General features: G+C 50.1%; 1 protein-coding gene across 3 annotated transcripts in view; it reads left to right on the forward strand.

Annotated features, from left to right (window-relative positions):
* UROS (uroporphyrinogen III synthase) overlaps positions 1-23,235 on the forward strand; it is a 33,752-nt gene that overhangs the window by 7,354 nt on the left and 3,163 nt on the right. Inside the window, exons 2-9 of one of the 3 annotated variants that reach the window (XM_007173361.3) lie at positions 7,765-7,853; positions 8,033-8,116; positions 9,724-9,820; positions 12,676-12,750; positions 14,209-14,283; positions 18,999-19,079; positions 19,907-19,992; positions 20,937-21,035. In XM_007173361.3, coding sequence (XP_007173423.2) covers positions 7,791-7,853; positions 8,033-8,116; positions 9,724-9,820; positions 12,676-12,750; positions 14,209-14,283; positions 18,999-19,079; positions 19,907-19,992; positions 20,937-21,035 — 660 coding nt within the window. In that variant the 5' untranslated portion in view covers positions 7,765-7,790. Of the gene's footprint in view, positions 1-7,764; positions 7,854-8,032; positions 8,117-9,723; positions 9,821-12,675; positions 12,751-14,208; positions 14,284-18,998; positions 19,080-19,710; positions 19,887-19,906; positions 19,993-20,936; positions 21,036-23,235 lie in introns of those variants that run through there. The other 2 variants (XM_057531395.1, XM_057531396.1) reach the window with 2 other exon arrangements.

Genomic DNA, 23,235 nt, shown 5'->3' on the forward strand with positions numbered 1-23,235 from the left:
AAACTGGGACTGTCTTGGACAGACTGGTATACATGGTCACCTGTATGGTCAGGCCACCCAGATGACTGTTCTCCTGCTCTCTGCACGTCCCCTGCTCGAGCAGCCCTGCCTCACCTACACCCTACTCACCTGACTGACCTTTCCTGTCAGTCACAGCGCCTATGACATAACCAGTAAATGCCTCCGTACCTGCTCCTGGCGCCAGCTAGTGATTTTTGAAATCTTTGAATCAGAACTATCTCCACTATGATAATCTATCAAAGGGGCGGCGAGGGGCGGCCCCTCCGCTGGTTTCCCTGGCAACTGATGAGCCAACCTGACGTCAGTTCTCCCCATAACTGGTAACCGCCCTCTTCCCCAGGTAGCAAGGACTGCTGCCATGTCCTTCCCGCAGTCTGCCACACACGGTGGGGTGTCACTCCAGGACCCTGCTTCAGACACGTAAGATCCCTCATCCATTCAACCCCTGATGTCTCTGTCGCTGACTCCGGGCTCTTTCTTCGGTCTTGAGGCTGGGCAAGTACAGGGCTTGCAAGCCTTCAGGGTGCAGCTGAACTTCGCCCTAACTATAAGGATAAAAATTCTGGGGCTTCCCTGGTGGCGCAGTGGTTGAGAGTCTGCCTGCTAATGCAGGGGACGCGGGTTCGAGCCCTGGTCTGGGAAGATCCCACATGCCGCGGAGCAGCTGGGCCCGTGAGCCACAATTACTGAGCCTGCGCGTCTGGAGCCTGTGCCCCGCAACGGGAGGGGCTGCGGTAGTGAGAGGCCCGCGCACCGCGATGAAGAGCGGTCCCCGCACCGCGATGAAGAGTGGCCCCCGCTTGCCGTAACCGGAGAAAGCCCTCGCACGAACCGAAGACCCAACACAGCCAAAAATAAATAAATAAATAAATAAAGTAGCTATAAAAAAAAAAAAAAAAAAAAAAAAAATTCTGACATCTCCCCCACTCTTCCTGCCCCAGAATAGAAGAGGGCTGTGGTAAAATCCCTTCCCGTGTTAAGTTGCAGGGACTCGGGGTAGAGGGAAATAAATAAAAAATAATTAAGGTTAAACCCCAAATGAAAAGCTTCATAACTGAGTGAAAATGTCATGCTGAGTACTAGTTCACATGGAGGCATATCACCCACCAGGAACGGCTGTGTTGCTTCCTCCAGTCTTTAGATGGTGGGATGGGCATGAGCTGGTGGGGGGAACTGAACTCAGACCCCAAGGCCTGGGCTCAGTACTGGCTCTGCCTCGGACTTCCCGTGTGAGCTCGGGCAGGTCCCCCCGCCACACCCCAACCTCAAATTCCTCAGCTGAAAACGAAGGATTGGCCATGCTGGGAGCACACACACAGGTGCTTTTTCTTAGGAGACATAGTCCTGTAGACAGCACCAAAAATCAGTTCACCTCTGTCTAGTTGCCTAGGGCTGCTGTAACATATACCACAGAGCACATGGCTTAAGCAAAAGAAATTTATTCTCTCCCAGTTCCAGAGGCCAGAAGTCTGAAGTCCAGGTGTCCGTGGGCATGCCTCCTCTGAAGCTTCTAGGGGAGGATCCTTCCTTCCTCTTCCACCTGCTGGGGGGCCCAGGTGTTTCTTGGCTTTGGCAGCGTCTCTGCAGTCTCTGCCTCCTTCACATGGCCTTCTGTCTGTCTCTATCTGTGTCTAGATTTTCTTCTCTAAGGAAGCCAGTCGTGTTGGATTAGTCATAGTTATATAGGACACTCTAATCCACCATGACCTCAGCTTAACCTAGTTACATCAGCAAAGACCCCATTTCCACGTAAATTCACATTTGTAGGTACCAAGGGTTAGGACTTCCTTGGAGGGAACCCAGTTCAATCAGTTGTGTCTTCCATGAGAGCTAGGGCACCTACACCTTTTGGGCTGGCTCTGTTTCCTCTGTGGTCCTAAGGATGGGAAACCGTGTGGGTGAGAAGTAGCAATGTTTGTCTTTCCCACTCTTGCTGGCTACGTTTTGGAGATGACAGGAATGTGGGTTTCTTGAGCTAGGAATAACAGTCTGCGCTGAGCTCTAGAAATATCCCGGTCTTTCCTTTAGCCTGTGAGAAATTGCAATAATGCCACCATCTAAGCCCCCATGATTGTAGAAAGCAAGCCATTGGACAGAAGCTGCAGATTCCAGGCAGGGGGGTCGTTCCTGGTTCACAGAGCGGCTGGTGATCACGTGTGCCTTCACAGGGGCCCAGCTGCCCCGGGAGCCAGGCCTCCCCTGGCGAGTGTTTCCTTTGCTACAAGCTGTTTCTGTCACCCGGTCCCTGGGCCTTTGCTGTGGACCCTTGGGCGCTGCAGGACCTTTTGGGAATGCCCTTCCCTTTTTGAGAAGGTGTCTGCAGGCCTTTCTCTGAGCCTTTGGATTCTGCCCTGGCTGGATGTGCCCAGCAGTTCAGGACCTGTCCATTACGGGGCGTCGGGGTGAGGGGACACTCTCAGCTTTAAACTCTCAGTTACTGAGAAGAGTACCAGGGTGTTAGCACGGCTATCTGTGTGCACCTGTCAGTTGGACCCTTTCTCAGTGAACCTGCCGACATGGGCTCTGGCGTGGCCAAGAAGCATCGGCAACGGCTCCTCTTAATTTTACGTTAGAGATGCTTTGAGCGACGGCAGAAAAGGGACAAGGGTAGTATTTGATTTTTGTTTGTCAAGTCCTGCAGCCTGTCTCATGGAATTTCTTAACAGTTACCCAGAAGGCATCAGTTTTATTACCTGAGAGAACCACAGAGTAGAACCCAGAAGAAATATTGTCTCTTTGCAGTGGGTAGATTGGTTTTGCTCTCACATGTTTTCGTTACCAAACGAAGCACTTTGCACTAGAGTGATACTTTGTCTTTTTTTAAAATTATCATTAATTTATTTATTTATTTTTGGCCACGTTGGGTCTTCATTGCTGTGCAGGCTTTCTCTAGCTGTGGTGACCAGGTCATTGCAGTGTGCGGGCTTCTCATTGCAGTGGCTTCTCTTGTTGCGGAGCACGGGCTCTAGGCACGTGGGCTGCAGTAGTTGCGGCACATGGGCTCAGTAGTTGTGGCGCACGGGCTTAGCTGCTCCGCGGCATGTGGGATCTTCCCAGACCAGGGCTCGAACCCGTGTCCCCTGCACTGGCAGGCGGATCCTTAACCACTGCGCCACCAGGGGAGTCCTTTATGTCTTTATACTTGTCTGTCTTCCCAAGCACTTGGGTGTGCAGCACAGCGCAGGGGTAAGGGCACGGGCTTTGGGGCTGGGCTGCCTGAGTGTGGCAGCTCTGCCACTCGTTGGTTCAGGAACTTTGGGTGAGTTTTGTCCCCTATATGCCACAGTCTCCTCATCTATAAAGTGGGATAAACCTCATAGCTTTAATGCATGTAAAGCTTCTAGAACAGTCTCTGGCATGTAGTAAGTGCTCAATAACTGGGTAGCTGTTGTTGTTATCTCCTTTGAGTCACTCAGTGGCCTTGGTAGGGCAGAGGTTATTCCTATTTGACAGGGGAGAAAAGAAGATCATATCATGGACAGTAAAGCTGGTCTCTTGGCCCTTCATCCTGTGCTTGTTCTGTGACCCCACACGTCCCTCCTTGTGTTGCCCCAGAGAGAAAGGGGAAGAGAAAAGGGCAAGCAGAAATGAGAGAAGGAGAGGAGAAGTAAATCCATCAGCAAGACGCCTCCCACTGGTACTAAGATAAATCCAAACTCCCTAATAGGACCAGATGAGGCCTGTCTCCCCACTCTCCCCTGTACATTCCAGCTGCCGCAAACCTCTCCACCCCTCAGGCACGCCAACCTTGGAGCTTAATCCTACTCAGGCACCACGTCTAAGTGTAAGCATTAGGTCCTCAAGGAAGCCATTCTGGCCTCTGTATTAGTTAGGGTATGGGTTTCACTGCTCTAACAGAAATCCAAATAACAATGGCTGAAACAGGATAGGACTTTCCTTTTCTCTGATGTAAAAGCCCTGGCTGACTGGTGCCTCTGCCATACAAAGGGGTCCTGCTCCTTCCATCACCCCCAGGGCGTTACCCTCCCCTGCAGTAGAAGGCGCTGGCCACCTGGTCCACATTCCAGCCAGCCCACATTCCCGCCAGCGGGAGGCAGGAAGGGGAGGGCAGGGGCGCAGCACTTCCTGCTAAGGCAGGACCTGGAAGTGTGCACGTCACTTCGACGTCCATCCTGTCAGCCAGAACCTAGTCACCTGGCCACATCCCGCTACACGTTTTTATCTTGGGCAACCACGTGCCCCGTTATTATGAGGGGTTCCATTCATATGAGGGAGAAGGGAAGAGTGGATGTTTGGGGACAAGTGGCAATCCCTGCCACCCCTCCTAGTCCAGATAAGACTTGCCAGTTATGTTTCCACAGCATCCTGACTTTTCTTTCCTAATGCTCATTGCACTGTGACTCTGTCACTCTTTTCACTTATTTGTAATGTATCTGTTTTACCCTCCCATTAATATGAGGGCAGGAATTGTATTATATACCCAGTGCCTGGTTCACAGTAACTGTCTATGAATATTAGTTGACTTCCTGATAGGATTACACAGAACAAACCAAGCGTTTAGGTGGGAGTCAAAGAAGGAAGACATTTATTTTCGTCCTGGTCCCGACCATTTCAAACCAGGCTGTGGAGAGACGGTCTCACGTGGAGTTACGTCGGTACCTCCTGTTAGCTCTGCCTTCAGCGTGAATCCACGGTCCAGCCGCTTGACATCCCCGCTCCTGAGACCACCTGCACGCCTCGTCTGTGGTGGCCAGCCTTGCCCCAAAGCCTGAGGTCTTTCTGAAGCGTAAATCCCACCACTGTCACTCCTGCTTCAACCTTCCAGTGGATTCCTGTTTCTCATGGAACCAGAGCCTCCCTTATCCTTTGCTCTTGAGCCACGCCTACCCTTCACCCCTGGGGACACCCCGAGCCCCTTTCTGACACTTGAACATTTCTGCCCCTGCTGTTACCATTCAGATCTCAACTCAGATTCTCCTGCTCAGAGAGGTCGCCCTGGAGAGGTAAACCCACACCCCAGTCACCTCTGCCACGTCACCTCACAGCCTGGAGTGCTTGAACTTGTCCATGCCTCCAACAAATAATGCAGACCGCACCTCCCTGAGGGAGGTCCCAGGCGTCACTGCCTGAGACCACTGTAGAAACACTTGTGTGAGAGATTGGCTCCTGGTATCTGAAAGCAGTAGTAACAGATGCTCTGGAAACTTGGGGATGTGTATCCTGGAGCCTAGAACCAAGGTGGGGGGAACATGATAGGGCTGAGTAGGGGTCTGTGGCCGCAGGATCCCTGCTTCACAGCATTACGCTCCCACTTTTTAATCCCCACAATAGCTGCTTGCTTTGCGTGCCGCAGAAAGATTTATGCAGAAAATGCCAAGTTCTACCTGCCACTCAGTGACATGCCAGACTCCTGCAGCCCCCAGATTGGAAGGTGTATCAGTCAGGGGTCCACAGAGAAACAGAACAGTAGGGGATATATGTCAGGAGACTTAGTGCGAGGAATCGCCTTGTGCAGCCTTGAGGGCTGGCGAGGCAGGGCTGAAATCCACTGTGCAAGCTGATGGGAAGGGCAGGCCAGGCTAGGGCACGAGCTGCAGCTGTGGCCACAGGCGAAATTTCTTCTTCCTCAAGGAAACCTCAGTTCTGCTCTTTAGGCCTTTCTATTGACTGAACCAGGCCCTCCCTGATTACCTAGGATCATCCCTTTTACTAAAAGCCAGCGTGCAGGTGGTCTCAGGAGCGGGGACGTTAAGAGGTGGCTGGACCGTGGATTCATGTTGAAGGCAGAGCTAACAGGATGTACCGACGTAATTCCATGAGAGACCATCTCTCCACAGCCTTGTTTGAAATGGTTGGGACCAGAATGAAAATAAATGTCTTCCTTCTTTGAATCTCACCGAAACGCTTGGTTTGTTCTGTGTGATCCTTTCAGTAAGTCAACTTGATCACATCTCTAAAATACCTGCCCAGCAGCACCTAGGTTAGCATTTATGAATAAATGGGGAAAATATCCTCGCCAAGTTGACACCTAACAGTGACCATCACCGAAACGGAGATTCCTGATTTCTGTGGGAGACACATTCTGAATAACTTCAGGAAATGATAGAAACGATGGTACTGCCCATTTTCGCAAACTTCCCGTCTCTCTAGCTAACAGCTCGACAGCAGCATTAATTGAACTTGATTTCATAATTATTATTAGTTCACCCAGGTTTGGTTGCTTAGATACAAAGCAATTCATTTGGAGACAATTTTCCTAAGATGTCCCACAGATATTATAATGTTCCAGAAATATGTTCAGTAATAATTTATAAGTAATGGCTCCCAGAGTTAACACATTTCTGCTCCAAGCAATATACTTTCTTTGACTACTATCAGCCACTGTATAAGATTTATTAAGTAACTAACTGGTAATCTAATGCTACTTGTGGGATATAGTCTGCATTTCCAGCAGAGTTTATTTTGCAGGTCTTCGACAGTATTTGACTTGAGGCTTTTGGGATGGTTATAAGGTGCTTTTACCCCCTTGACACAAATGGAATTTAATATTTATTGTAAAAAATTGGGGGGTAAAACAGAAAGAGGTAGAGAAGAAAATAATCACCCTAAGCTACCACCAAAGAATATTCTTTCATATATATGTATGTATAAAATCTGTAAATCGTACCTTAATGTAATTCTGAATGCTGCTTTTTTAAACTTAACATTATTTTGTGATTAAATAATCCATATAATTAAGTTGTTTATGAATATTTTAATGATTTCATATAACTGTACCATGATTTATTTAACCATTCTCTCATTGTTAGATGTTTACATTGTTTCCAATTATTTGCAATTATAAAGAATACCAGGATACAGACTTGGAACTCGTAGTTAAATAAGTTCTGGGTGGGGGGGGGGCAGGGGGCGGGGATCTAATGCACAGCATAGTGATTATAGTCGACAATACTGTATTGTAAACTTCAAAGGTGCTAAGAGACTAGATATTAATTGTTCACACCACAAAAAAGAAATAATTATGTGAGGTGATAGAGGTGTTAGCTAATGCTACGGTGGTAATCATATTGCAACATACAAATGTATTAAATCACATTGTACACCTTAAACTTACACAATGTTATATGTCAGTTAAAAAAAAAATACCAGGATGAATATCTTTATGTTAATCTTTGCACACATTTATGAGTGTCACCTTAGAATTTATTCTTGGAAGTGAAATTATACGAAGAAGGGGTATGAAGTATATAAGCCTTTTGATAAATATCAACCAACTGGTTTCTGGGTTGTTAGAAAATTTTTGAAAAATTCTCTCATGATGCTCGACCACATTTATAAAACATCATTTGAGAAATAGAAGAGTCAGTATAGTCACTTCCTAAAGAGCTTATGAGCAACTGAGTATATTTACCTTGAAATGGAAGTAATTATTTATTTCCTTAAAATATAAGATGCTCATTTCTATATTTGTTATAGATACAACCCAGAATTTGCATCAATTCTCTTCTGTGAGCCTTAAATGTTTAGCTAGGACACTGCCTTTCCCTAATGGCTTTCATCTGCCTTTCCAAGTGATATCAAGTGCCAGCATGCTGTCCCTGGGCCTTATCGGTGACAGGGTCTTCAGAAGGAACGAGCCCATAAACGCCGTGTCATTGTGTGCCAGGGATAGGCCGCTTCAGCCAGCAGCTGATTACCTGCTTCTGGCGCCCAGCCCAGCTGACGCTGCTTAGGAAGAGCCTTTGAGATCTAATTAAGATCCGTTTCCCTGCTCTGTCACAGCACCCTGTAGAGACCGCCAGGCAATAATGAAGGTTCTTTTACTGAAAGACCCTAAGGAGGACGACTGTGGCCAGGATCCCTACATCAGGGTAAGTACCTGACGCGCCTGGTCCCTGAGAGCCTAACACTGCCTCGTGATTGCAGTCAAGGGGAGGGTCCATCTGCTAAAACTCTGAGGAACTGGCACAGAGTAAGTTGTGAAATAGGACCTTTTCCTCATTTCCCAAACAACCCTGGCCAATTCAAAACTATATTCTTTTACCTGCAGGAATTAGGATTATATGGACTCGAAGCCACTTTGATCCCTGTTTTATCATTTGAGTTTTTGTCTGTTCCCAGTTTTTCGGAGAAGGTAAGATTCATCAATGTCTGAGCACCGTCATTTCTGAATGAGACACGTTTGGTTTCTGTAGACTCCTACAGAATTCTAGGGGAAGGACTCGTTTGCTAGCCCTCACCTCACTACCCAACTGTAAAACAAGGACGGCACAAGCTCACCTGCTCCAGGACGTGGCCGCTACTGGATCCTCAGCCCGAGCCTCTACCAGCGCCCCCAGAAAGCCACCCAACCTGGAGGTGGGCCCGTAAGGAGGCCTGGGAGAGCCAGTCGTGCTGAGGCCCCACGCCTGTGCTGCTCTTGGCCATGCAGACCCTCCACCTCCCTCCTCTCATTCAGTCCACGCCCCTGACCTCAGCAAAGCGCCGAACAGCTGTTGTTTTTCCCCAGGTTGGGCAGCTTGGCGGAGTTCTCCAGCAGATAAGAGGGAGAGTTGGGACTGCTTCCATGTATTGGAGCGATAGATATGGCCAGGGACAGTCCCAGGAAAGCCCTCCAAATGCTTCCGATTAAAGATTCAGGGCCCAGCACCCCAGGCCCCATCAGTGTGCACCCCGTCACTGGACATCTCCCTGGGGGCACCGTTCTGGACACGTGGTCCCAGAGCCAGGGCGGCTTCATGGGACTGGTGTGCCCAGCCCTGCCCACTGGGCTCCCGGGCCGCTGTGAGCATCAGGTGCTCTGCCTGTCAGAGCCCGCCCGTCACTCTGTGGAGGACCTCTCTGCTATCTCCCTTCGCTTTGAGCTGAAGATTGAATTATTCATTCAACAGTTTACTCAGCAAACATTGATTTGGCATCTGCCCTGGGTCTGTGTGCTGTGAGGACTATGTAAGGGACCCACATCGCATGCTCTTCCGTAAGCAGCTTTAACAGGGAACCAGAGCTCATTATTTGAGATCTTTGCTAGGACCCTGTGCTCAGAAAAATACATCACCCCCAGCCAGTTTGTTTCATGAGGGGCTTCCTGAACTCCCTCTCTGAAGCTCCCGTTGGGCAGTGAGCGAGCGCACGGGCTTGGGAATCATAGGGGCGTGTGCTCAAGTCCCAGCTCTGCCCCTCACCTTGGACTAGTTCTTTATCCTCGCCAAGCCTCTGTGTCTTAATCCGTGCGATGCAAATAGTGCCACCCATCTCACAGGGCACTTTCACAGGTTCAGTGCAGGATTATGTGTATAACAGCCCAGTGCCCAGCTCAGAATATGTGTTCAGTAGATTTTATCACCATTTTTATCGTCAAAAACCAGGGTTTCAGCATGGATATCGCTCCTTGAATATTCCAGCTTTCTTATGGATGCAGGTCAAGTCTACCGTCCTGCCTGCACCCCGGCCACACCCAGGCTGAGTCACATTGTCCCTTGGCTCCGTTACACCTGCCACCCTGCATCACACTGGCCTCTCCCTCCCCAAGACTGTGAGCTGCTTGAGGGAAATGCTATGAATTTACCTTATGTCCTTAAAGACCTAGAGTAGTTCCAGGCGCATAGTAAGCGCTCATGTCTTGAGTGGATGGATGGATGGATGGAATTAGTTTGCCTACTACTATTGTGAAGCATTTAGAATTCTGGAAAATGTTGAACTTGGCCATCATATAAAGTGCCTTTGCTGTTGTTTGGTGTGCAGCTGTCTCACCCTGAAGGTTACGGGGGCCTCATTTTTACCAGCCCCAGAGCAGTGGAAGCAGTGGAGCTGTGTTTGGAGAAAGACAGTAAAACCGAAGGTAAGGGTGGGTCTGCTGTGAATGCACTGGACTTTGCTTTCTCCCGTTGGTGATACTAGATTCCAGAAATAGCTGGACTTCAGGTTTGAGAAAGTGCAATGACTTTTAGTCAAAAAGTATTTAGGTACCGAGTTACTTCATGTTTGTGGAACCTTTGGAGGGAGCAGAAGATGAAATTCCTTCTTCTAAGCTGTTTCTTAGTGTCCCACACGGAATGACATGTTACGTGGTAGCCTTCTGACGGGGGTGAGCGCTTCGTGGCACTGTGTCACGAGGAAGCAGGAGACGGTGCTACCTCCTAAACGCCCAGACAGGTGCCGCTGGGGGGGTCTCCATGTGCACCCACCAGGTGGTCACAGTATATGGGCACCAGTCTCTTTCCTCACAGGGACGATGGGAAGGTCCAACAGCACATGAGAACAGTGTGTGCCGAGCCAGCACTCGATGATGTGACCCCGCTCAGGCCTCCTTCTCGCTTCCTTCCCTCTCTGTCAGGGCCCAGCTCTCAGACTGAACACCACCTTAGTCTGTCCCATCAGACAGCTTTGAGCCAACATGTATGGAGTGCCTGCTGTATACCAGGCTCTATGTTAGCTTGACATTCACGATTTCATTCAATCCTGGACCAGCCAGAGGCTCACCTACCATGGTCCTCATTTTACAGATAAGAATGCTGAGGCTTGGGGAGAGTCAGCACCTGTCCAAGGCCCTGGAGCCAGTCTGTCAGGCCGGACCAGCTCCAGTTTTACTAACAGGTGGAGGCAGTGGGGCAGGTGGTTACCAAAGGGCTTTGCGGCCAGTTAGGCTTGGCCTCAGATGGCCATTCTGACCTTGGCGGCTTCCTTGACCTCGCTGAGCCTCAGTTTCCTTGTTTGTAAAGTGGGCACAATGATACTTGCATCCCAGGATCGTCACTTCTACTACTAGTTAGAGCTTCTCTAGAGCCTACTCTGTGCCAGACCGGGCCCTAGATGCTTTATCCCTGAGGTAGGTATGATCAGTAACCCCACCTGACAAATGAGGAGCCTATAGAGCAGAGGGCATGAAACCCTCCAAGACCACGCGGTCTGTAAGTCACAGGTTTATGATTCCAGCTGCAGAGTCTGAGTCCCAAAGTGAGGCATTCAGGACATGGCCTGGTGCGTGGTGAGCATTGAGTAGGTGACAGTGCAGAGTGGTCATTATGCGCTCTCTTTACAGTTAGTTAGGCTTTCACTATAGCCAGAAAAATCACCTCCTCGGTGATTTCATATACACAGGTACCTCCTGTTGAAGAGAAAGTCTAACGCTTTTCTTAGGGATGAGGACTTGTGCTGTCCAATCCGCAAGGCAACTCAGAACCGGAAGTACTGTTATTTCCAAAATGGAGAAAGAAGACTCGAGATGGAGAAGCATGTGTATTCTCTCCCAGTGGTGCTTCGGGCGTCTTGGTCTTACAGTTGTGCTTTCCCTTTTGTATGTGTTTTGAGGATGAAGATGATGAAAAAGAAAAAAAAACCCAGCATGGACACCATAACTTTTTATAGTGCTTTATAGTTTAAAAAGCATTTTCCCATGCATTTTCTTTTTTTCTTTTTTTTTAATTGAAGTATAGTTGATGTACAATATTATATAAGTTACAGGTGTGCAATATAGTCCATACATTTTCTTATTTTGATTGTTACAACAGCTCTATGAATACAGGCAGGAGAGGTGTAGTTAATCCCCATTATCTCAACAGGGAAACAGAGGAGGTGGGTCAGCTGACTTGCCGGGAACGAACCCAAGTTAAGGGGCAGAGCCAGCTCTGAAGCCGGGCATTCTGATTTCACCCAGGGCTTGCTCCAGCTGATATCTACTATGATGCTTGGAGAATGGTTTGTTCACATGCTGTAGATAATGTTTAGATAAATATTATTTACGTTCGTGGGGTAGGAAAGGAAAGAAGGTGAAACTCAGTCTTTTACTGCTTTTTAAAAGGGAATTTCTCATAGGAGTGTAAAGGGTAGAGTAACACTATTGAATTTAAGGGAAAATTATGCTCATAGTCAGATCTTAGGAAGGAAGAACTAGTGTTTCCTTATCTTCTAAAAGGATGTTGAATGCCAAGTGGCCTTGTGATACATTTATACTATCCATTTTCTCTTGGTTTTTCTTTAATCCATATTTAAGATGTTTATTTTTTGTCATAAAATGGTAGTGTTCTCTATTAAATTGTGTTTGTTTATGAACCTGAAATTTATTCTCTTCTTTGACCTAGTAGATAGATGAGCCTTCCCATCTGAGATGACAGTTTCTTGACTGCTTTCAGATTTATATCCCAAATAGAACCAGTCATATTGCTTTATTAGACATTTAAGTTGCCTTTTTTTCATGACCAGTAATTTTTTCTTTAAAAGTCTAGATTTTGGGGGGACATCCCTGGCTGTCCAGTGTTTAGGACTCAGCGCTTTCACTGCCATGGCCCCGGGTTCAGTCCCTTGCTAACATCCCGCAAGCTGCATGGCATGGCCAAAAAAAAAAAAAAACGTATAGATTTTTTAATTTTAATATTACCATGCAAATTAATTCTTCAAGTTATGTTTACTAGTATACATTAAAAATGCTTCTAGTGCAACTGTGGAAATGATTTAATACTTAATGCCTTCAATAAGGAAGGCATATTAAAACATTTGCCAAAGTGATTTTTAAAAATTTGCCTGCAGAATATGAACAGAATATAAAAATGGATTTTAGTTTGAGATGCTGTTTTTTATATTTGGTTATTAATAATTTGCCTTGCTCACAAGTTTTTTAGGATGAACAGACAGCCTTGGGCAGCAGTCCAAATGGCCACTTTGGTATTTGCAACTCACATCAAATTTCATGTTTTACAGTCTGGAGAAAGTCTCTGAAAGAAAAATGGAATGCTAAGTCAGTGTATGTGGTGGGAAATGCTACTGCTTCTCTAGGTAAGCAGTCAAGGTACAAATAAAACACCAAAGAATGACTGTGATATTGTGATTATAATAAGAAATATATATTTGGTCTTTGTCCCTGTTCCTGGCACAGAGCTCCTAAGACCCTTGGAATTTCCTGAGTGATAAAAAAGATAGGGTGTATTTTGTTATTCATAACAAACCTCTTTCAACTCCCCCTGAGTTGACTTTAATGGGGTGACTTTTGGAAAGCCCCTTAAATTGGGGGCTAGTTCCCATGGGAACCAGTCCTCCGATTAGAGTAGGAACTTTCAGCCTCATGCCCTCCCTGCCTCCTACTTCCAGGGAGAAGACATCGGCCGGAGGTTGAATTAATCACCAGCGACCAATGATTTAATCAATCGTGCCTATGTATGAAGCCGCCATAAAAATCCAGAAGGGCAGTAATACGGAGGGTGCTGGGAGGCTGGAGCCAGGAGAGGGCATGGAAGCCCAGGCCCTCCCCCCATACCTACCTGATGCATCTCTTCCCTCTGGCTGTTCATTTGCACCCTTTGAAATATCCTTTGTAATAAATCTGCAGTACTTATTAGTAAACCATCTTCCTGAGTTCTGTGAGCTGTTCTAGCAAATGATCCAACCCAAGGAGTGGGTTGTGAGAACCTCCGGTTTAGAGCTGGTCAGTCAGAAGCACAAGCAGAGACCTGGGTCTGAAGCGGGAGCAGTTTGTGGGACTGAGCCCTCCATCCTTGGGATTTGACGCTACCTCCCGGTAGAGAGTGTCAGACTTGAGTCCACTTGTAGGACACCCAGCTGAGAACTGGAGAATTGCTTGGTGTGGAAAACCCACACATTGGGTAACCAGAGTGCAGAGGTGTGGTGATGAGAGCAGAGGAGAGAAGGAAAAGAGGAGGTTTCCTTCCACACTGACTTAGCTTTGTTCATTGGACACTGTAGTTCAGTTTAAAACGTGATTTTTTTTCCTTATTTAATTTATAAAAAGTAATTAATTAGTTAACTATATAATGCTGCTGATAAGGGTGCAGTGAAACAAATGTATTCAAATATTGCTAAATGGCATTGAAAATTGGTTCACATCTTTTGAGAAGTACTTGGTCGGCATGTATTCAAAAGCTTTGCCAAAATAGTTGTACCCTTCGGCCCACTAATCCCTTTTCTGGTAATCTGTCCAAGCTATTTTGAAGAAAACTTACAGAGTAGTTGTAAATACAAGGCAAAGAACAATTTTTCCTGAACCTTTTGAGACTAAGTTGCTGATAATGATGCCCCACCATCCGAAGCCACAGGTCCAGGGAGGGTGGGGCTGGGACCCAGCTCCCTCTCGTCTCCCTACACCAGCTTCCAAGGGGAGACTTTCTCCATGTCATTTGTAAAGCATGTGCCTTTGTATTTGCACATTTAAAAAATGACACAGGAACAGGACTTTAATAACCATGTAAAGAAATATATTCTGTTGTTGTTGTTTTCCAGTGAATAAAATTGGCCTGCATACAGAAGGAGAAAACTGTGGAAATGCAGAAAAGCTTGCAGAGTACATTTGTTTTAGTAAGTAGAACAAGGTCGCCCCAAATGAAGCCCATTTGTTTTTGTTGGTTGGTCTCACAGCCAGCACCTCGGGAAAGGGCCACGTCCTCGGTGCCTTCTCGGTGACGATGGTGATGGCGTGGCTGGTGAGACCGTGGCTGCCTTGGACCTGCATCTGTCTGTGCTGGTCTGAGATCCAGCCTACTGCCCTCCACCCCCTCCACCCGAGGACTTGAGACACCTTGAACATGACACAGAATAAAAGGGTTGGAGACGAAACCAGAAGCAAGGCCCTGTGCAGGGCCTGTAAGGAGAGAGGAAGCAGCAGAAGCTGCCGGCACCGTCCCTCCGTCTGCTGGCTCCCCGCCCTCCTGGTGGGAGTCTCTTCCCTCCCCCAAATTCCTAATTCCCTCCCCCAAAGCCCGCTCCCCCTAAAGAGCCCACTCACCCCCCCCATAAGCTCATCACTGGGCAGCGTATGGGCTGAGACTTAAAATGGCAAGGGTTCTGGGGATGCTTGTATTTAAATAAGGATTAAGCTTTAAATTAATTATGAAATTTTCGGCTTCTGACGAAACATGAGCCAAGATTTTTGGAGCAGAGCTCTCCGAGAGAGAGGACGGAGAGGCTCGATGTGTACGTGTAGGGGAGCCCCACCTCCCAGTTGTGTGTCCCAGCCTCTCCCCTACACGTCTGATCCAACTGCACACACATGCTCTTGTGTCCTTGTCACTTTGACCCCTCCCTGAGAGATGTGTGACGTGAAAGATGGCATAGAACCAGCTTGCCTTCTGTCACTGAGAGGGAATCGGAGCTTCGCTCCTCAGGATCGGGGCTGTGAAACTGTCTATGAGGGGCCGGATACGCCGTCCCTGCGGCCACTGCCTCTGCCCGTCGTAGCCCGAGAGCAGCCGTAGACCGTGGGCTGGGCTCTGACCTGGGGCTGCAGTTTGCAGACCCTTCCTAGAACTTGCTGAGCTAGGAGACAGGGCCGGCTTGGCTGCTGACGCCTGAGGTTTTGTTCCGAGGTGGTCCCGGGAGAGGGGTGTCTTCTCTGCCCCTGGGGTGGTGGTTTCAGGGTGGGCAGGGGGCGAGGACACCTTAACCAGGAATTTGTACGGCTTCTGGGACTGTGGTGCGTGGTTTTGTGTCTGGGCGCGGTGTGTAAGAACATTTCTCCAGGTCACGACCTCTCAAGTCTTAGGAGGCCTCCTGTCACGAGCCAGTGCTGTTGGTGAAGGTTCTCGAGCTTGTGTGTTTCTGTTGACCCCTAGGAGCTGGACCTGAAAAAGTCCCACATCATCCTCCACTTCCCCGGGGACCAGGCCCCCTGGAGCTCCGGCAGGGGATGGCAGAGGGACTTCCCACGTTCCCAGTTGGCTCTCCTTTTTCCACTTTTCTTTTAAGAATAATTTTATTTCCTCTTTCCTGGGTCACTGTATGCGCTGTGTTAAGGTCGAGGATGAGACGTTCCTGGGTGGTCAGCGTGTCCCTGGCACGCCCCTGCCTCGTCTCATCTGGTCCTCTCTACCGTCCACTGCAGGCTGCACGGTCCAGTATGGCAGCCAGGAGCCGCATGTGCCTATTTAAATTTAAATTAATCGAAATAAAAAAAAAAATGTGGTTCCCCCGTCACACCAGGCACAGGCCACGGCTCAGCCGTCACTGGCGGCTCAGGCACCCCAGGGACAGCCCAGGGGCACCCAGCATCACCCAGCGCTCTTTTCGACGGTGCTGTTGTCCGGGCTTCGGGGACCGAGTGACCATCCAAGGTCCCAGAGCTGTGAGGGGACAGGCGGGAGGGCAGACTCCACACGGCACGGCCAGTGTTCACCCCATGGGTCCTAATGAATCTTCAGTTCACACTTGGAATAACATCCAAGTAAGAGTCCATCTTGACTGCTGGCAAGGACGTTCACCTTGGTTTTACCCAGGCGTTCATGATTTTCTCCCCCAGTCAACTCTGAAGCTTGATTTTTAAAAGCCAAGAATCTACTTCCAGTGCTTGGAGTAAACAGGCCAGTTCATAGTTATTGCTTATTTATTTTATTTAAACACTTATTTATTCTGTGACAGGCACTGTTATAAGCGCTTAAAGCTATTACCTCCTTTAATCTGAAAGCTCCTCATTCTGACAGACAGTTCTTCCCTCTTGGGATATCTCCGCTAAGGGAAAAGAAAGTATCAGTACAAGTTAAGTGGTCCAAGGTAGAAGACAATTTCAACATTTTGAGAGAAAGCAAAGGAGGGGGAGGGTGTCAGAGGCAGACAGATTGTGCGGGTTATTTGAACTGTCCCCCTGGACTTGCGCTGACTGACCAAGGGCTCGTCCCTGCAGCCTCGCCCACTTACTGGACTCTCCTTCCGTCCCGCAGTCAGTCTCGTGGTCCTAATTACCTATGTTAAGTGCCCACTGCCTGCATGACTGGACCCTCCCTCAAAGCAGGCCTGAGAGGGCGCGGTCATCGCAGGCCTGGAAGGCGCGAGAGTTTTACAGACTCGCACATCTCCTCCAGCGAAATGACATTTACACGCTCAGTCTAGTTCTTAATCACCAGCAGTGACTGCAGAGCCCCCGCCCCCGCTGCGTAACGTCCTCTTAGGACTTCCAGCACAGCTGCTGTCCTCAGCCCGACAGCCCAGTGGGCCAGGCCCCCTTCCCGTTAAAGGAACGCAGAGCAGAGCGTCTGAGCCCCGTGGCTCACCATCCCGCGTCGGGTTAGACCCCTGCCAGGCCCCTGTCGCCCCCTGTCGTCCCCTGTCGTCCTGGGGACACCCCACCTCTCAGCCCTGTGTAATCAACTGGCTTTTACATTGGCCTATTTAGCTTTGGCCTGTTCGGGTTAAAAATCAGTAAGCAGTGAGCTCATCCCCAAAAAGAATTTTTTTTTAAATAATGCATCATTTATTTTCCATAAACGATCTTATGACAAACAGGAAGGGTTGGGTGGTTGAGCTAGGCCGTTTTTGGAGATGCTGTCAGTTTACGTGGTGATGAGATGGACCATAGACGTCCTCATCCACCAGAGGTGGTTTCCCGTAAATGTAACAAGTAATCTGCTACATCTTTCAGTCACGTGAGAGTCCCACGAGGAGTTTTGCTCAGGACATAATCCATTTGGGAGTGCTGATTATTTGCCTTTGACTTCTGGGAGGTTAGCACCCAGGAAGTACAGTCACGGGATGTCTCCCCTCCCCTGCGGCAGGTCTCAACCAGGACATTTTCAGGTTTTCCTCCTTTGTGCTGCTACGGTGGTGCTTTTCCATGAAGCCAGCTGAGCTGGTTGGTCCTGCTCGGCCTGCCTCTCCCCGGGCACTGGGGTGCAGTGGGAAAAAGACAGATGCCTGCCCTGCCCCGGGGTGTGCGTCCAGCTCCCCGTCTCCCTCGTAGTGACCAGCAGTCAGAGCACACAGATGAGCAGCTCAGTGCTCTGCTGCACCCGCAGAAGAGGGGCTGTGAAGGGCCGATTCTGGAATCTTCCGGAAGCCCCTTGCACACCCCTGGGGCTGAGCCTGCAGGAAAAGTAGGCCCTTGGTTTGGCTGCCGGTCCTACAGCTGCCCCACAGCAGGTGCTGGGAAGGGTCTGTGGGAGCCGCTTTGGCCCCTAGGCTCCTGGACACCCCACCCCCCAACACACACACGGACACGCAGACACTGGAGGGACGCCTGGGCTCTGGCTCAGAATAGCACCTGGTCATGGCTTTGAAAGTGTGTCACGAGGGGTGGCATCTGTACTGCGTGAAAACATTTGCTCACACTGGAAAAGAGAAAGCAGTGAGCATCTATTATCTACAGTATATTTTAAAGTTTTCCAATTGCTTGTGTTCTTTTATGTCGGTACTGATACTTACAGAGCTGTTTAAATAAAACACTCGCCGGTTTGTAATTATTGGACAGCTTGAAATAAGGACGCCTACAGTCGTTCCTGTTGTTTAGCTGGGCCTTCGTGGAGGTGGTGCCGGAGGGGGAGAGCTTGGCTTGTTCCTCCCTCTGATTGCAGGCGCCGAAAGGGGATGTGCTCAGAGAGATCTTACGGATGTGGGGAAATGCGTGTTTGTGCCTGACCAGCACTCGCTACGGCTCCTTACCTCTGATGGACAGACGGAAGGGGAAAGCGGTCGCTTCCACTAAAGTGCTTTATTCTCACAGTGCGGAGGAGTCCCATCTGACCGCCCGTCAGTTTTGCCGGGAGGTGGCGTCTCGCATGCTGTCTCCACGGCTCTGCAGAGCGAGGCCTGCGGCTCAGTCTCCCAGGGCGGAGATGCACGGGGGCGAGAGGCTGGGCCCCCACGCGGCCGACCCTCAGCCCTCGGGCTCCTGGCCTGGTGGCCGAGAAGCGTCCTTGCAGCTTGTCTTTGCGGCGCCGGCGGCTGCCGTTTCCTGCCTCCTCACGGCGGGAGCCCAGGCTCCGAACGCCTCCCGGCCCATCCGGGCTCCTCCAGAGGCAGAAACTGTGGCTCCAAGGCCACCACCAGGCCTGACCTCTAACCTGACTCTGCTCACTGCACTCTAAGTGGTGACCGCTGCCCGGAGCCACCACGACGGGCCGGGGTAGGGAGCAGGGGTGACAGCAGCCCCGGGCTGTGGATGTTAGTTGTCTACGTGCTGTTGCCCACGTGACCCCCGTGAGCTTCCTCCCGCTCACGGTGCGGGAACCGAAGGTGCGGGAACCGAAGACGCAGGGCAGGGCCCGGGGCTGCCCTTCCATCTACAAAGTCTGCCTGTTTATCCGCAGGGGAGTCGTCAGCACTGCCTCTTCTGTTTCCCTGTGGAACCCTCAAAAGAGAAATCCTGCCGAAAATGCTCAAGGACAAAGGTGACTCCCCCGCCTCTCTGGGGTCCACCGAGAGCCTTCGTGGTGGCGGGGTGTCAGCCCTGGGGACCTACAGGGAGAGCAGGCCTGGGATGGACCAGCCAGGCCGGAAGGCGGGCGCCCCTCACGTTAGGTGCGGGGTGCAGGCCTCCCTCCTGCTTCAGATCCGCTCCCGTCCACCCACTCAGCTCAGCTGGGAGCAAGCAGAGGGGCACGGAGCCTTCCCCAGGAGGACGGGTGGGCAGTAGCGTGGTGGCGACCCCGGGGCGGGCACGTGTGGAAACCAGTCCAAGGCGGGAGCTGATCTCATCACGCACTCAAAGCAGCGTCCGCCAGCCCGGTCAACCTAGGCTCGATCCAACTCCATCCCCCCAGGCTCCATCCCAAGGTGCCAGAGACCAAGGTGTCCAGGCCCTAGAAGCCTCATGGCTTCAGCCCCCAGGCTGGTAAAACTCCCTCCAAGCTCTGCCTGCAGCCGGGGCCCTCAGTGTGGGATTCCACACAGACGGCATCCGTGGGGGAGTGTCCAGGGCCAATCCTGCGGGCAACCCACACAAACACGGGAACAAAAGGCGTCCGTGGTACGAAGGAAGGCTGAGTTTTCAGGATCCGTGTCCTTCCTCTGTCATCTCAGCCTCCTCTACCGCATGAGCCACTCCGCAGTGTTAAGCAGGCTGCAGAGGGCCGGCACTGAGCCCACACCTCTCAGCTCCCGGCGGCTTGTTCCCGGAGGGTCGTGCAGCACCGGGGGGTCTCCACTACCTGTGCCCTGCAGTGTGGTCCCGGGGCAGTGAAGTCTGTCTCCTGGTTTGTGTCCCGATTGTGTCCAGGGATTCCCGTGGAGAGCTTAACCGTCTACAAGACGATCCCACACCCAGGAATCCAGGGGAACCTCAACAGCTACTATTCCCAGCAGGTGTGTGGGGTTTCCAGGGAGCTGGGGCGGGCAGGGCGGAGGGGCGCAAGCCTCCTGACGCTGGTTCTGCCATCCCCAGCTGTGCCACTTTGAGGAGGCCATCTTTTGGCTCCATCTCTGTATCTGGGAAGTAGGAATAGACCTATCTGTAAGGTTTTCACAAGGATTAAAGGAGATAACTTACACAAAGCCCTTTGCACAGCCTGGGGTCAACAGTGGCCTTGATGTCATTCTTCATGGTGTGGCGCACTGGTGGAGCTGCAGGGCAGAGGCTGGAGAGGGGCTGGGCCCACACTGGGAAGGCCTTCAGGGCCCACGGGGGAGTCTGGATTGAATTTGGGAGGCCGCGGGAAGCTTTGGAGGCTTCAGGCAGAAGGGTGCACGGTTCTTGTTTGGGTTGATCGAGGTTTTCCACATCTGTATCCAGTAAGAAGCCTCCCCTTCCTCTCCCAGGACAGGCTTCTGAATGCCTGGCTGGTACTCGGAGACCCTGTTAGCACAAACCAAAGCTTTCAGAAAGGCCAGGTGGGCCAGTCTGTCTGCTGTCTGCTCCATTTCCGGAAGGGACGGGGAGTTGGTGGGGGGCCGGGCTGCTGCCTTACTTGATCAGTGCACTTTGGCCGCCCGCACAAGCTAGAGGCACTGTCCACTCTCCTGGGCGCTGGGTCCACGGTGCCTGTGCCCTCTGATCTGGGGGCCTGCAGAGCGACCAAGCAACAGCACCCAGCCTCTCCCATCGCTCCCCTCTCTAAACAGTTCCCGACCTGAACTCCGCCTCCGTGGAGCCCAGAACGCCAGCATCAGTGGGGACCCTCCTGCTGTGAATGTACCTGGGCTGCCTGGGGCTGCTTCCTGGGGCTCTGGGGGTTGATGGTGACGGGGTGGGGAGCCTCTCTTTCCTCGGCCCCAAGGCAAGGGATTGACCTTGTTCTCTCTGCCTGCAGGGCGTTCCAGCCAGCATCACGTTTTTCAGTCCCTCTGGCCTGACACACAGTCTCAAGCATATTCAAGAGTTATCTGGTGACAACATTGACCAGATTAAGGTGAGGTATTCAGTGGGCTTTTGATCTTTTTTCAGATTCTTTTTTTTTTTTTTTAACTTTTACTAATTAGCCTAGAGTTTCCATGTGAAGCCAAAGCACTCCTGACCTCACAGACACCCTGATGGAAGCTCTGTAGAAACGGCAGGGCTGTACTACCCTGGTGGTCCAGTGGTTAAGACTCTGCACCCTGGTGGTCCAGTGGTTAAGACTCTGCATTTCCATTGCAGAGGGCTCGGGTTCTATCCCTGGTCCGGGAAGTTCCACATGCTGCACGGTATGGCCAAAGAAAAAAAAAAGGCAGGGCTTTAGGAGTCCCAGGCCCCTGCTTGCAGCTCAGCAGTGCCACTTCCTGGCTGGTGCTCTTGGACTAGTTACTTAACCTCTCTGAGCCTGTCTCCTCATTTGTAGCATGAGGATAATTATCCCTTTGTGGCTTTTATAGACATGTGTATGGTCTTCCCTGATAGGTTAGTCTCAGGATTAGATGAAAGAATTCAGGCAAAGTCCTTAGCTCAGGGCCTGGCACGGGTATTAGCATCCTTTCCCTTTTTTCCCATCTGTCTTGAAATTATTCTAAAAGTGATTCCCCTTTTCATGTCTTTTAATTCAAAGGATTTCCATTTGCACTCTTTAGGGACTATTTGTTAGGAGTCTACAAGTAGTTACAGCCCTGGTGCCTGGGATGGGGATAATCTCAAAGGGCTCAAGGGGGCCTGAGGAGGGGGCGCGGGTATGACTGGGAGTGCCCAGGACAGGCCGCTAGCATTGCGGGCACTCACACAGCCAGCAGTGAAGGCCCTTACCTTTCATGACAGGTGCGGCTCCCAGCACCCCTGGGGGGTCAGGACTGTCTCAGTTGTATAGACACTGCCGGCCCCTCTCTCCTCCCCGGCTGGCACGCTCACTCCGGTCGGTGCCCGGGGACGGAGCACGGGCATCAGCACAGGGCTGTCCCGGGCACTGTCTGCAGCCCGGGTCCAGCCCTGCAGGCAGGCTCCGTGGGCCCGGCCAGGCCCGTGGTGGGGAGTCCGAGAGCGGAGCTCTCCAGACGCCCTCTCTCCTGTGACCAGACGATTTCAGAGGGAATAAAAGGCTCACGGGGAAAAGTCATCTTGTGACCAAACTGCTTCTCCTGAAATTGTCTGCTGTTTGCTGGTTCCCAATCTCAGAGAGTTTCTTTCTTTCTTTTTTTTTTTTTTAAACATCTTTATTGGAGTATAATTGCTTTACATTGTTGTGTTAGTTTCTGCTGTATAATAAAGTGAATCAGCTATACATATACATATGTCCCCATATCTCCTCCCTCTTGTGTCTCCCTCCCACCCTCCCTATCCCACCCCTCTAGGTGGTCACAAAGCACCGAGCTGATCTCCCTGTGCTATGCGGCTGCTTCCCACTAGCTATCTGTTTTACATTTGGGAGTGTATATATGTCCATGTCACTCTCTCACCTCGTCCCAGCTTACCCTTCCCCATACCCGCATCCTCAAGTCCATTCTCTACGTCTGTGTCTTTATTGCTGTCCTGCCCCTAGGTTCTTCAGAACCTTTTTTTTTTTTTTTTTTAGATTCCGTATATATGTGTTAGCATGCGGTATTTGTTTTTCTCTTTCTGACTTACTTCACTTTGTATGACAGACTCTAGGTCCATCCACCTCACTACACATAACTCAATTTCGTTTCTTTTTATGGCTGAGTAATATTCCATTGTATATATGTGCCACATCTTCTTTATCCATTCATCTGTCGATGGACACTTAGGTTGCTTCCATGTCCTGGCTGTTGTAAATAGAGCTGCAACGAACACTGTGGTACATAACTCTTTTTGAATTATGTTTTTCTCAGCGTATATGCCCAGTAGGGGGATTGCTGGGTCATATGGTGGTTCTATTTTTAGTTTTTTAAGGAACCTCCATACTGTTCTCCATAGTGGCTGTATCAGTTTACATTCCCACCAACAGTGCAAGAGGGTTCCCTTTTCTCCACACCCTCTCCAGCATTTATTGTTTGTAGGTTTTTTGATGATGGCCATTCTGACTGGTGTGAGGTGATACCTCATTGAGTTTTGATTTGCATTTCTCTAATGATTAGTGATGTTGAGCACCCTTTCATGTGTTTGTTGGCAATCTGTATCTCTTCTTTGGAGAAATGTCTATTTAGGTCTTCTGACCATTTTTGGATTGGGTTGTTTGTTTTTGTGAT

This window comes from Balaenoptera acutorostrata, chromosome 16 (assembly GCF_949987535.1).
Source record: "Balaenoptera acutorostrata chromosome 16, mBalAcu1.1, whole genome shotgun sequence".
NCBI classification, from domain to species: domain Eukaryota; kingdom Metazoa; phylum Chordata; class Mammalia; order Artiodactyla; family Balaenopteridae; genus Balaenoptera; species Balaenoptera acutorostrata.